Genomic DNA, 13,900 nt, shown 5'->3' with positions numbered 1-13,900 from the left:
AAAGGAGCTATTCTGTTTCCTCATGATGGCCTAGTTATGTTATCATAAACATTTCCTTTGTTTGAAAGGAGCACCCATTCTTACTGGGTGACAAATCCCAAATTTCCATGAGTCAGGAAGTCTATACCTTCAGGCATTGCAAGATATGTACTCAGAGGTCACAGAGGGGCTGTTTCCCAGGAATCTTTGCTGTTGCAGGCCTTTTCAAACTCTGGTTCACTGAGATGAATCAAAGATTAAAAATTCCCAATATTTGACACCTCATAACAAAGGTGAGATATGTTTGTATTTCTTCTGTGATTATTTTGCTTTTGTGAGTGTGGTAAAATAGAGAAACATTGGAAGGAAACACAGTTCTCATTTTCAGTGGAAGACTTCCATGTGCTGTTGCATTTCTATTTGACCACAAGGGACATATCCATATGGCAACGTAACTACAGAAGTGTTACAGAAATACCCAACATCGTGATGAGATTGAACAAAAAGGAGACAGAGAAGGGTGTAACCTCACTGACTCTAGAACAGGGATGGGAACCCTTTGGGCCTCCAGATGTTGCTGGGCCATTGCCTGACCACTGGCCATGCTGGCTGGGCCTGATGGGAGTCCAAATCCACCAATATCTGGAGGCGACAAGTTCACCAGCTCTGCTCCAGGATATTCCATGAACACAGAAAAACCAGTGGTCTTAAATGCCTTTTAGAGACTTGTTCTTTCGATGGCCAAATGTTCCGGGATGGAGAGGAGTGGCGGCCCAGCAAATGTGCCAAATGCATCTGTCGGAACGGGACTGTGCAGTGCTTTACAGCACTTTGTCAGCCTGTATTGTGTGAAGAGGTAAGAATGTGCAAGCTGTCAAATTCTCTGCATTTTGCTAGCTTTTAAAAAATGATTATTAGGTGATGTATTTTCATGTTAGAATTTCCCATCCATGTAAAAGACTGTCACTACTGAAAAAATAAATTAGAATATCATTAGAGGCACTGTCTGTCTTTATCTCTTTCCTCTACCACTGCTAAGTAGAGCTGAGCTGAAAGGGGGGGGGAGACAGGCATTTTGTGAAAACTTTTGCCCCCTACATAATGACTCCCCAGTTTTGTCAATTGGGGGTGGTAGAATGGGGTAAAACTGTACTGCCCTCACTCTGATTTGGCTTCATCTTGTGGTCACATAGCTTGATTTACTTGCATGACAAAGTGACATTTATTACATTACTTATGTGATCCCTGAGACAACCTCAGGTAGAAGCACATAGGGTTTGTTTTGTTTTTTAAACTGCACTGAAGGTCCCAATCAGCAAAAGAAGTGGCTGCGAAAAAATATTATTTATTTATAAGATTTCTTACCTGCCCCTCACCATAAATTCCCATGGTGGATTAAAATAGAATAATACAATATTGAAATAATTTAAAACAATTTACATCAGAAGAATGGGGTGGGTTCTAAAAATAAAAATAAAATAAACATGTGCATGTGTGAAACTTCAAAAATCTCCTCTTTCAGACAGAAAATGTTTCCTGGGAAAGATTCAGCGGAGTCCTACTGCTATTATTAATGACAGTGATGAGTGCCACCAGCAGAGTTCTAGAGAACGTAGAATCAATTCATCCACTAAGCAAAGGCAGGAGGAGAGTCTTGGGTTAGAAACGGCATAATGAGGATGGAGTAAGAAGACACTTGGGTAGGAGTAGAGGGGTAGGTAAAGCAGTGCTTATGTGCCTCAATTCTAGAGAGAGAAGGGGACCTTGAAGAGGGCTTTAAAATGGAGAGCAAATAGCAGTTTGATGGACAGCACAGCAGGCATAGGGGAAGGGCTGCAGCTCAGTAGTAGACCATCTGCTTTGATTGTAGACGATCCCAGGTTCAATTCCTAGCATTCCTAGCAATTCCTGGGAGAGACTCCTGTTTGAAAATCTTGCAGAGCTGCTGCCAGTCAGTGTTGACAATACTGAGCAAGATGGACCAATGGTCTGACTTGCTATAAGGCAGCTTCCTTTAGAAGATTTTTGCACGTAACACTCAAAAGCTTATTGAATTGAATATACACCCCTATTAATAATTGGTGCACATTATGGATACAAATCTTATTTAAGCTTCTTTGTGTATGAAAATGAATATAGCACTTTCCTTAAAATGTTCAAAGTGCTTCAGGTATATTGCCTCAGCAGTCTTTACAACAACCCTGTAATGTAGACTGCTCACCCTGGGAACTCAGATTTTTTTAACCAGGGACTTCCAGTTCATATCTTGTGACTTTAACTACTATGGTGCACCAGCTTTTACAGAAAGAGGGTGTTCTCCTAGGGCATATCAAGGTGTATGGCAGAATGAACAGACAGGAATGGGAGTTAGAAAGAGGAGACAATTACTGTAAGACATTACAGGGTCCACTTTAAACAGTCATGGCTTTCCCCAAAGAATCCTGAGAAGTGTAGTTTGTGAAGGGTGTTGAGAGTTATTAGGAGTCCCCTGTTCTCCTCACCGACCTGCAATTCAAAGAGTGGTTTAACAGTCAGTCCCTGTTCCAAAGGAGTTCTTGGAATCGTAGCTCTATGAGGGGAATAGGGTGTCTCCAAACAACTCTCAGCACCCTTTACAAACTACCCTTCCCAGGATTCTTTGGAGTGGTAAAGAAAGAGGACTAAAGATTTATTTATTTATTTAACAACACTTATATACTGCTTGAACATAAAGACCTCTAAGCGGTTTACAAAAACCATTAAAATGTTCAATAAAACAGTTAAAAACAAGTAATTAAAACGTATTTAAAACAATGAAAAAGTTACTAACTATGTGTGTGTAAATGAAAGGCCAAAATTCAGGGCAGGAGGCTCTGCTAGAGATCTCTCCTCCAGTGGTCTGTGGCTGTGGCCCCGACTGGTGGAAAACGGAGACAATCTGACAAACTTTTTTTTTTTTTTAAAGCATGTATGTTCCTGCCAAGGAAGAAGGTGGTTACCTTTCCTCCCAACTCATTTGTGAACAGCATTGTTTCCATCCTTCATTGCTGAGCACAGCTGGGAAATTGGCAACTGACCGCCCTACCCTCCAAATTCACTCAGCTCCTTTTACTGTTGGTGTCAGGAGGTTGTCTTTTTTCTTTTTCTTTTGCTGCTTGGCACATTCCTTTTTTACATGAGTGGAATAGCTCCCTTGATGTGTGTGTTTAGTTACCCAGGTTATTGGCAGAAACCTTGGTCGGGAAGGCAGTCAGCAAGCTATCTTCATCACCGTACATACATAAACTGTTTCTCTTTTAATGTTTTCCCACCTGCATTTTAAGCAGCCAGATGTTCACATTAATCATACCCGATTTTATATATTTCCAGTTAGGGATGGAAGGATCTGTCAATTTCAGTTCTCTTAGTTTCTCATTTTTCCAGTCTAAAATTTGGTTCTTCACATTTCTGTAGCAGTTCGGGGATTTTTTTTAAAAAAAAATCCTCATAAAAGTTCTTCAGCATTTTAGTGCGAATTTCTGCTAATAAACTCATTTTTGCATGCAGTTTTGAGTAATGTACACATTTTTGCAAACATTTTCTCCTAATATAATGCATTTCAATGGACTTATGTTCCTGCTGGGAGGAAGGTTGGGATATAAATCAAATAATGAAATAAAATAAAATTTTGTATGTTATTTTCACTGATACTCATTTTTATGCACACTTCCCCCAATATATGCATTTTTGTAAACATTGGTTTGAGAACCTTATTGAAAAATTTGGATAAGTGCAAATTTTCAAGAATGACTATTTTTTGGTTCTCATATTGTTTCAAAAAATGTGAATTTGCTAGATTTGGCTTTAAATGCATGCTGAATAGAATTTCTCCTGATCCCTATTTCTAATAAACATTTATTGCTTGTAGCTATAGGCCATTACAAATAGTAAGTCCCAGTTCCTTTTTTTATTTAATTTTTGAAGAATTTATAATGCAACAACATTTGTCAACTTTACAGTTAACCGTCAAAGATCTTTTTTCTTTTTCACAGAGTATTGTTCTGTCAGAGGATTAGTGCATAAAGATATAACCAGCTGTTTCCATCAGATGAATGTCAATTCCTTTTCTGATGAGCGCATAAAACTTTTTTGAGGCTGCATACTAAAACGTTGTATGCTGGCTCAGATTTGTAACAAAACATGAAGAGCAAAAAGAAATGAACTTTACAACAAATTTATGTGAGATTCCTAAATGTTTCCATCTCAGACCACATCTTCAATGTGCTGTTTAGCCCGCCACTGATCACGCTATTATTTAATCAGCCAGTCATTAGAATGCCATAGAATGTGGAAGAAATATTGGTGAGACAAGGAGGGTGTGAATAATCAGACTTGCAAGCCTCTGGGTTAATGCAACAAGAGCAAGACAATCCCCTTTTAGCTAATTTTGAGAATGTTTGATAGATGCCCTAAGAAGAGGCTCTAATGGAAAATGCATTAACCTTAATGCTGAGAATCCTACTCTGCTCTTTCTTCTCTCATTTTTCTTCTGTGCCTTTTATTCTTCTACTAGCAAAGAGTCCATCAGTAGGACAGACTGCGTCTTCATTCCTTCCCCCAAAGTGAAGGATGTTCATTGCCTGTTAGGGGCTGGGAGCAACTAGACTCACGGGCAAGAGCTGGATCTCTCTCCTCTCCAAGATATATCATTGATTGCAGCTGTCCTGTTCTCCTGGAGCTTGGGGTCCACAGGGGAAGTGGTAATAATTACCAGAGGTTCTTCCTGTGCGGTCCAGGACAAGGCACATCAGGACCCTGGGCAGCTCCCAGTGGGCTTTGCTTAGCTGTGTTAAGTAAGATGGGAGCAAAGTGATCTCAGGGCTTAGAAAGGCTGGTAGGACTTTTCCTCCCAGTGGCTCCTCCCCTTGGGGGAGTTATAAGCAATCTTTAAAGAGCCTGTAGCCTATTTTGCAGTTGCATGCTCCTGTGTGGTTGTGTAGCAGGAGAGATTGCTGGGGAGTCATCCTCAGCCAATAATGGGAGAGCCACATGCTCAATCCGAGGCAGAGTAGAATGAGGTGCTGAGGGCTTCCCCTCAGGTGGAGAAACTGGTACATCATCTGAATCTGAGGCCTCCTTGGGCCGACAATGGGACCCTGAGACACGGAACGTGACACCAGCACCTTTACCTTCTCCCACAGAACCAGTGGCTGCCATTTAGATTTGTGAGATCTCAGCGATAGACTTTAGCTATTTTTCTGGGTCTCCAAGGGATAGGGCCATAGACCCCTGGATGTGTTTTTAAGGTGTCAGTGGTGGTGGAGATCTCAAGGCACTCCAGTATTTAAAAATCAAATTCAAAAGGGTCACAACTGTACTGAAAAGACACAATTCATTAATATTATAGAATAACAGAAGAATTAGAGCATGGCCTCTTCACTCTCGGCCTCAAGTCTGTCTCTGCCTGCCTGCCTATCTTTTCGCACATTAGCAATCTGTCCCTCTCTCCATATCACATCTGTGCTCCTAAGACCCAGCAAACAAGGTGGCATGCGCAGTTGCTGGGCGCTAGAAAATAGGCTGCATCTATTTCTTTTTATCACTTAGCCCCACCTACACCAGTAGTCCTTTTTTACTTGATCATCCTGGGGGGAGGGGACCAAACGTATGGGGCGCTCTAGCCCCCTTTGTCCCTCCTCTTCCAGGGTCCATGGATGGCATTAGATCACAAGGGTGAAGGCCCCAAAGCAAGAGGGCTGCTTGGCTTCAGAGGTTTTGGTATTCGTTCTGGCCCCATCTCCATTGGGCTCACCCCCACCCAGACTCTGCCCCCATGACCCACCAGGTGACACATTTCACTATTGGCATCTGCTCTTTCTTGTATATGATTTCTCCCCTCCCCCTCCTCCCCAATGCTTAGGATGAAAGTGTGGTCGTACCTGCTGGAAAGTGTTGTCCACAATGTGCCCTAAAATCTTGCTCTGCACCTGGGAGAATATACGAGGTAAGGGAACCCTTTGATGAAAGCATGCAAAAATCAACTTGGTGTGGGCTGTGTATGACACATCTCTGTTCCTCTCCCAGCACTTGAGGTTTTTGCCAGCATTAATAACGTCTGTTGTTGTTGTTACAACCTGCTGCTTTTCTTCTTCCTGGGAAGCCTGATGAGCTCCAAAGGGGATTAGAAATAGAAAGGAATGTGCTGGCGAAAGAGAACACGGTTCACAAGCTAATGTAGATAAGACCGTTGCTGTTAACAGATTTTGTAAAGTGTGTAAGAAAAGGGGTGAGAGATAACAGACATGGGTAATAAGGGCATAGCTTTACATATTTTCAGTCAGGAATGCGTTTGATGCATTACAGAACTATATACAAGTGAGATCTGCAACAAAAGGTTGCAATGTCAAGCATTCTTGTTCAGGATACTCCATTCCATTCCTCCTGCTACCTCCATTTTTTAAATTTTTCTCTCCCAGTAGTCAGTCAGCATTTTGTGAGCGCTCAGTTTTCATTGGGTTGAGGCTTTTTTTGGGGGGGGGGTCTCCTAAGATTTTTTAAAAAGATCTCTTGGACACCTGCAAACCTTGAGAGTTCCCCTGTACCTGAAAGTGCCTCCCCCTTATATATAAGCTGTGCCTTTTTGGCTATATAAGGACCAGCAGACAGAGAATTGAGATTGCTATTGGCATAGATTATGATGTGCTTAATTAAGAATAGTATGATCTGTTAGGTTGCCCTCTTTAGTAACAGGCGGGAGGAGGATTTAAATGTGGCTCAGGATATAGATCTCTATATTGCCAGACACACAGTTTTTTGTGCTTGGATTTCCCTTCCATTGCTACAAAAAGAGCAGATCCATGTGTGCTTTGCAATACATTTCCAGGTTTGTTTCAGACATTGAAGTGAATGGGAAGCCATAGCTAATGGGGGACCTTTGTATGCATGAGGGCTTCCAGACCGGAACACATTACTAGACCTGGTTTCTGAGGACTGATTTATGTGTTACCTGAGTAGCATGAAAACATTTTCACATAGGTGGATCCCATGTCACTCTGGTAACATTGGGAGGACAGCAGCACATTCCAGTTATGTGTATGTCCGATACAAATGTGATCAACAACCTGTTGTTCATTAAATAGTCTACTGCAGGGCTCGCATTTTCTTTTAAAAGACATTCTGTTTATTTGCAGGAATAATACCCATCTGAACTCAGTCACAACATATTTGTTAGAAAGGCACATTATTATTGCTACATTGTTTATCCTACCCTTTTGTCTCCAAGTTGCTCAGGCAGCTTAAATAGTTCCCTGTTCCCAATTTTATCCTCAGAACAGCCCTGCCAGGTAGGTTAGAGAGACAGCGGCCCTAGGTCACCAAGTGAACTTCATAACTGAGTGGGCATTTGAACCTGGGTCTCCCTGCTGTAAATCCAACCCTCCACACCAGGGGTAGGGAACCTCTGGTCCTCCAGATGTTGTTGGACTACAACTCCCACCACATCCGGCCATTGGCCATGCTGACAGAGCTGATGGGAGTTACAGTCCCAACCGATGCTATACACCATGTGGACATCAGTGGTTAATCTAAGCAGAATACTTAACATTTCTTTTTGTGGTGCAGCATGGTGAGCAGTGGCAGAAAGATGACTGCACAGCCTGTATATGTGACAGAGGAGAGCTCAGGTGTTTGAGGCAGACCTGCAACCTGTTGACCTGTGAGAAGGTAATTCCTGAGCTTCGAATCATAGGAGAATCCTTGGAGTTGGCCATTCTGTCTTTTCACGAGGTATCTGAATTGCATTTTCTTAGGGGGAGAGCAAAGTACGGCATCCTGGAAAATGTTGTGAGGAATGTGTCCCTTCCAAAGGGAGCTGTGTGCATGATGGCATCCTAAGGTACCACAACGAGATGTGGCATGGCACTCGCTGCGAGTTCTGCATGTGTGATGGAGGACAAGTCTCTTGTTGGAATGGAGGGTGTGCCAAAGTGGAGTGTGCCCAGGTAAGAAAGTGACTGCATTTTGAGCAATCTTAACTATTTATTTCTATTTTTGCCATTTTTGTTATTTAAGATTCCTGGGCTGACTTTTTGTTGAAGTGTTTTAAGGCAGGTTATTCAAAGCAATACAATAACAATTCATATTGAATATTAGGCAGGCACCATCTCTGCTATCTTTTCGGCACCGTTTGAAGACTTTCTCTTTCAACAAGCCTTTTAGGTTGAGACCTATCCCAGTCTGCTTCTGTGTTAGAATTGCTTAATATGTTTTTAATAATGTTTTTAACCCTTTTTTAAAGTTGTTTTTTTAAAAAAATGTTTTTAACGCTGTTTTTTAATGTATTTTAAGATCTGTTTTATAATGTTTTAAAGTCTTTTTAGCACTTTGTTTGCCGCCCTGGGCTCCTGCTGGGAGGAAGGGCAGGATACAAAATAAATAAATAAATAAATAAATAAATAAAAATGTCTAAACCAATTTTTTTTAAAAATCACAACCAACAGTAACTAAAAGCAAAACTCAAACTGGAACAGCAGAAATAAAACTATACTTGTTAAAATGTTTGGAGAATAAAATTATGTTTATTTGGTACCGAGAGGTCAACAAAGTCAGCACTAGTTGGATGTCCTTCAGGAGAGCAATTCACTGCTAAGGCGCTATACCTGAGAAGGACCCAACTCCGATCACCACGTGCCTCACTTCTGAAGGAGGCAGCATCTGCGACCACCTTTGGAATGTTGCATATGGTTCTGGGTGCTGCATGTCAAAAAGGATACTGCAGTACAGAACAGGGCAACCAAAATGATCAGGGAGCAAAATGATCAGGTAGCAAGTTCCCTATAAGATTACAACGTTTGGAGCTTTTTAGTTTATTTATTTATTTCAATTAATTTTTATTCAGATTTTCAAAACCAAAACAATACAAAAAGAAAAAACACAAATCAATAACTAACACAACAAGAAAAGAAAAGAAAATATAAAAATATTGACTTCCGATTTGTCATAGTTCAGCTATAAATCTATAATATATAACAAGCCTGTCTCTTAATAGATTATAAAATCACCTTCCTCCAGCGGTTATCTTAATTGGTTTCAAATCTCATTAACATCATATCATTTTATTCTTCCACAAAAAGTCAAAGAGAAGTTTCCAATCCTTGAGATATATGTCCATCAATTTTTTTTTCTAGATAAACATGTCAATTAATCCAACTCATCAAGTCTACTAAGTCCAGTAATTTCAAATCGCTCTTCTTCCATTATCCGTATTGGTTCCATCTTCCATCTTTACGCACCCAATAATCTTGCTGTCATAGTCATATAATAAGAGTCTGATAGGAATTTCCTTTATCACAGATATTTTCTTGCCATCAATTCCGAACGTATCACTGAAGTATTGTTGCAAAGCCGCATCTCTGTTCCTCTTTTCTACATGATACACTAGCACATCTCTTGAAGATTTTTCCATTGACACAAAACAGGGATTAAATCTGTTAACTTTCTCCATTTCGAGTTCCATCAAATCCTTCCAGTCCAGGAATTTTTTTGAACCAATAATATCTTTATCTCCAATCTCTTCAATTCCTTCAGGGACAGCGCTGAGTTCCAAACCATAATATTTATCTCCAGGATCCATCACAGCCAGGAAATCCAAATCTTTTTCCGTGTCCATATTTAATCCAATCTCCATAGTTTGAACCTTGCCTTTAATTTCTCTTTCATCCTTTTTTGGTTTTCCAGATCTATCTTTATTCTCCTTTCTCATAGAATCCTGAATTTCTTTCAGCTCCTGTCTCATTTCGTCAAATTCAATTCTCAATGCTTGACTATTATTTCTCAGTTCTTGTTTTATTGACTTAATCCCATTCATTATTTTCTGAAACATGTCTAAAGATAAAGTCCCTTCTTGTACATCCATGATCTTCTTAATTGTCATTCTTAAAGCCAAAGGAACAAAACTCTTTCAATTTTCTTTTTTTTTACAATAATTTTTATTCAAATTTTCATAAAACATAGAAAACAAAATCATAAAACATTCAAAGACAAAAAACAAAACAAAACAAAAATGATTAAACAAAAAAAATAAAATGTTGACTTCCCATTTGTCACATATCAAATCAGTTATAGGTCTACAATATATAACAATCCTGTCTCTTAAATCATATTATAAAATCACTTTCCTCCAGTAGTTACCTTAATTAATCATCAAATCTCATAAACATTACATTATTCTTTCCACAAAAAGTCAAAGAGAGGTTTCAATTCTTTAAGAAATATATCTATCAATTTTTCTCCAAATAAACATGTCAATTAATCCATCTCGTTAATAATTATAATAATCTTATTGTCATAACCATAGTCCAAATAAACATTTCGATTAATCCATCTCATCAGAATCTGTTAGGTCCAATAATTTCAATAGCCATTATTCCATTATCCCTATTAGTTCCATCTTCCTTCTTCAATAGTCCTGTTAAGTCCAGTAATTTCAGTGTCCAATCTTCCATTATCAGTATTCCATAATAATCTTGCTGTTGTAGCCATAGTCATATAATAAGAGTCTGATGGGAATTTCCTCTATCCCAAATATTTTCTTGCCATCCATTCTGAATAAGTTGCTGAAATACTGTTGTAAAGTCATATCTGTGTTCTTCTTTTTTACAAAATGCACTGGCTCATCTCTTAAGAGTTTTTCCATTGTCACATGGCTGCAGTTAATTCCATAGATTTTCTCTATATCAAGCTCCATCACATCATTCCAGTCCAGAAGATTATCCATTGATAACTTTATCTCTAATATCTTCATTAATTTCTTCAGAGATAACGTTAAATTCCAAACAGTAGATTTTATTTCTAAAATCCATAAACTCCAGATCTTTTTCCAATTCCACATTTGTTCCAATCTCCAGGGCTTGTATCTTCCCTTTATTTTTTCTTTTCTCATCTCTGATCTCATTCTCCTCTCTCACAGGATCCCCTATTTCTTTAAGCTCCTGCGTCATTTTGCTCAGTTCAATTTTCAGCTCCTTACTACCCTGTCGCAGGGTTTGTTTCGTTATCTCAATCTCATCCATTATTTTCTGAAACATAATTACTTCCAGATTCTCAGCCACTTTCTTGATTGCCATTTTTAAAACCACGAAAACAAAGCAAAACAAAAATAAAGAAGAACCACTTCTTATTTCAGCAACAATTGGGTTAATATTCCAGGCTTGATGACATCACAGTATAAACAGAGCAACCTGCCTTATCTCTCTATGTTCAAGAATGCAAAACAAATTTAGTTCCCAGCATCAAAACAGTTAGTGGCGTCGTGAAGAAGCAGATTCGTCAAAATAAAATAGACCAAAAAGAGAATAGTCCCAGACAATATAATATTCCTCGGAATAGAAATCAGGAATAGAAATCCCTCTTCTGTTTATTATCTTTAGAATGCACTTCCAGGACAGCTTTTTGCGACAGAAACAGAGATAAGCTGTTAATTTCGTGAATAACAGAGAAGAGCTATATCTCACCCAGAAGTTGTCCAAAGCCGATCAATCTGACAAATCTCCTTTTGCTGCAACAATTTAAACCAAGTAAAAAAAATAATAGAAAGAAGGGTGCTTGCCTGTTAGTCCGTTCTCTCTTTAAAGAAAAGATAAACGTATCGCTTAAGCAGATAGAGCTTGTTAGGAAGTCCGTCCGGCATTGTTGGCTGGACCTTATCTCATAAATTAATGAAATCCAGTCCTCCCAACAAAAACAGGCTTTTGAGGTTGATCTCTACGTTTCTCCCTGCCCGGGAGAAATTTCATCAGTCAAAAAAAAAATGTTCTGACTGATTTATATCTGAATAAGCTTCTTTTGAGGCGGGAACCCGTCCCAAAAGCAGGCACAAGCGAAGTCACCCTTCCCGGAAGTCCAAAACTCTTTCAATTTTCAATGTCCCAAGCAAAGAGCAGTTTATTTCTTTATCCAGTTACAAAGGAGTTAATCTTTCAAACCAACTGACGTCACACTCTAGACAGCCCTTATCTCTTATATGCCCAGAAGTGCAAAAACAGCTTTAGTTCACAGCGTCCAAATAACTAGTAGCAGAAGGAATGAGCAGATTCGTCAAAAAAAAGTAGATCAGAAAAAATAGTCCCAGACATGTGTTACACAAAAGTCTTATAAATCAAAAAGATTTTTCCTTTCTCTTCCAATCAGAAACCCCTCATCCGTTGTAATCTTTATAATGCTATTTTCCATGTCAGCTTTTTGCAATAAAAAAAAGATAGGCTATTTTTATTTTCTTCCCCCTTAGTTCCGTGAGTAAAAGAGAAGGAAAGTTTTGGCTCACCCAGGTTTTCTTAATTGCTGTTCCTTTGACAAATCTCTTTAGCTGTATAGATAAGAAAGTAATAAAGTGTAGACAGGAGAATGCTTGCCTGTTAGTCCGTCTTTCTTTAAAGAAAAAAAAACGGGTCACTTATTCAGCTGAGCTTAGCTAGAAATCCTCGCTCCGTCCGAGACCTTCTTTCACAGACAATTCTGACGAATTCCAGTCTCCAACAATCACAACAAAGCTGTGTGGGAAATCTCACGTTTCTTCCTTATCCGGAAGAAATTATCCCCAGTCAAAAAAGACCCTTCTGACTGGATTTAAAACTGAAAAAGTTTCATCCAAGACGGGAGCCCGTCTCAGAGCTGCACAGGCGGAGGGATCCTTCTGGGAAGTTCTGGAGCTTTTTAGTTTAGAGAAAAAGGTGAGAAAGCAGGAGACATGACAGAGGTGAATGAGATTGTGCATGGGGTCAGGGAGGGGGAGAAATCCCTCTCTCATAACACTAGAACCCCAAGCCATCCAAGGGTGGTGGGAAATTCAGGACAGACAAAAATGAGTACTTCTTCACACAGCACATAGTTAAGCTATGGACTTTGCTCCCACAAGATGTTGTTCTTTATAGCCTAACTGTCTTTTTGGTTGAGAAAAGCCAGTACTAGCTTTGGTGTCCAGGTAGGGGAGATGTTCCAGTGCGCAGCTGTGGGTGTCCACATTGGAACATTTCCCTTTGGACCATTGTGGGGGGATGGGCAAAGTAAGTCCTTGGGATAAATAAATTAGTGAAGACTAGTTTATCCCAAACAAGCGATGGATTGATTCCATAAAGGAAGCCACAGACCTGAACTTACAAGATCTGAACAGGGTGGTTCACGACAGATGCTGTTGGAGGTCGCTGATTCATAGGGTCGCCATAAGTTGTAATCGACTTGAAGGCACATAACAACAACTAGATCAACAACTAGATCTAGGGCCTTCTCGCTGGTGGCCCCCGAACTATGGAATGCCCTCCCAGACGAGATACGCCTGGCGCCTTCTCTGTTATCTTTTCGGCGCCAGGTAAAAACTTACCTTTTCGCCCAGGCTTTTTAAATTTTGTAAATTTTTAAATATTTTAAATGTAACATTTTAAACTTAATATGATCTTAATTTATAAATCTCAATGGCAATTTTATTAATGTTTTATAATTGTACTATATATATATTTTTTTCCACACTTGCTCATATTTTAATTGTGATTTTATTTGTTGTACACCGCCCTGAGAGCTTTCTGCTATAGGGCGGTCTAGAAATGTAATTAAATTAAAAAAAAAAAAAAAAAACAGTTTATCCCAAAACAAATGACAACAGTGTCTGCCAATTTTGCCTCATATCTCAGGTTCTACAAATGCTAGGAATGTACTCTCTTTTTTAAAAAAATGAAAACTGGAAATGTGGGGATCATGGTTCATCGGGGGTACTTGCCGTATGGGGCAGCTGTGTACAGGAGCGATGGGTTCCTATTTCTAGCTGCAGCTGCTCCTGATAGCCGGGCGGGGTGGGCCTTACCTTTCTTGCAATCTCCTTTCCCCTCTTCAGCATAAGCAGAATAAATGATGCAAGACAGTTGGTGGGGGAAGAGAGCACACAGCATCAATTATGCAAAAATAATAGACATTTCGC

At 39.6% G+C, this 13,900-nt stretch overlaps 1 protein-coding gene across 5 annotated transcripts in view; it reads left to right on the top strand.

Annotated features, from left to right (window-relative positions):
* The window catches only part of FRAS1 (Fraser extracellular matrix complex subunit 1), a 416,443-nt gene that overhangs the window by 161,637 nt on the left and 240,906 nt on the right, over positions 1-13,900 (top strand). For all 5 annotated transcript variants that reach the window (XM_061583287.1, XM_061583284.1, XM_061583285.1 and 2 more), the window contains 4 exons: positions 702-835; positions 5,858-5,941; positions 7,558-7,659; positions 7,746-7,937. In XM_061583287.1, the coding sequence (XP_061439271.1) occupies positions 702-835; positions 5,858-5,941; positions 7,558-7,659; positions 7,746-7,937 (512 nt within the window). The remainder of the gene's footprint in view (positions 1-701; positions 836-5,857; positions 5,942-7,557; positions 7,660-7,745; positions 7,938-13,900) is intronic.

The sequence above is a fragment of the Rhineura floridana genome, chromosome 9 (assembly GCF_030035675.1).
Source record: "Rhineura floridana isolate rRhiFlo1 chromosome 9, rRhiFlo1.hap2, whole genome shotgun sequence".
Classification (NCBI taxonomy): domain Eukaryota; kingdom Metazoa; phylum Chordata; class Lepidosauria; order Squamata; family Rhineuridae; genus Rhineura; species Rhineura floridana.
The sequence above is the reverse complement of the archived record's forward strand: the minus strand, read 5'-3'. Positions and strand labels throughout refer to the sequence as shown.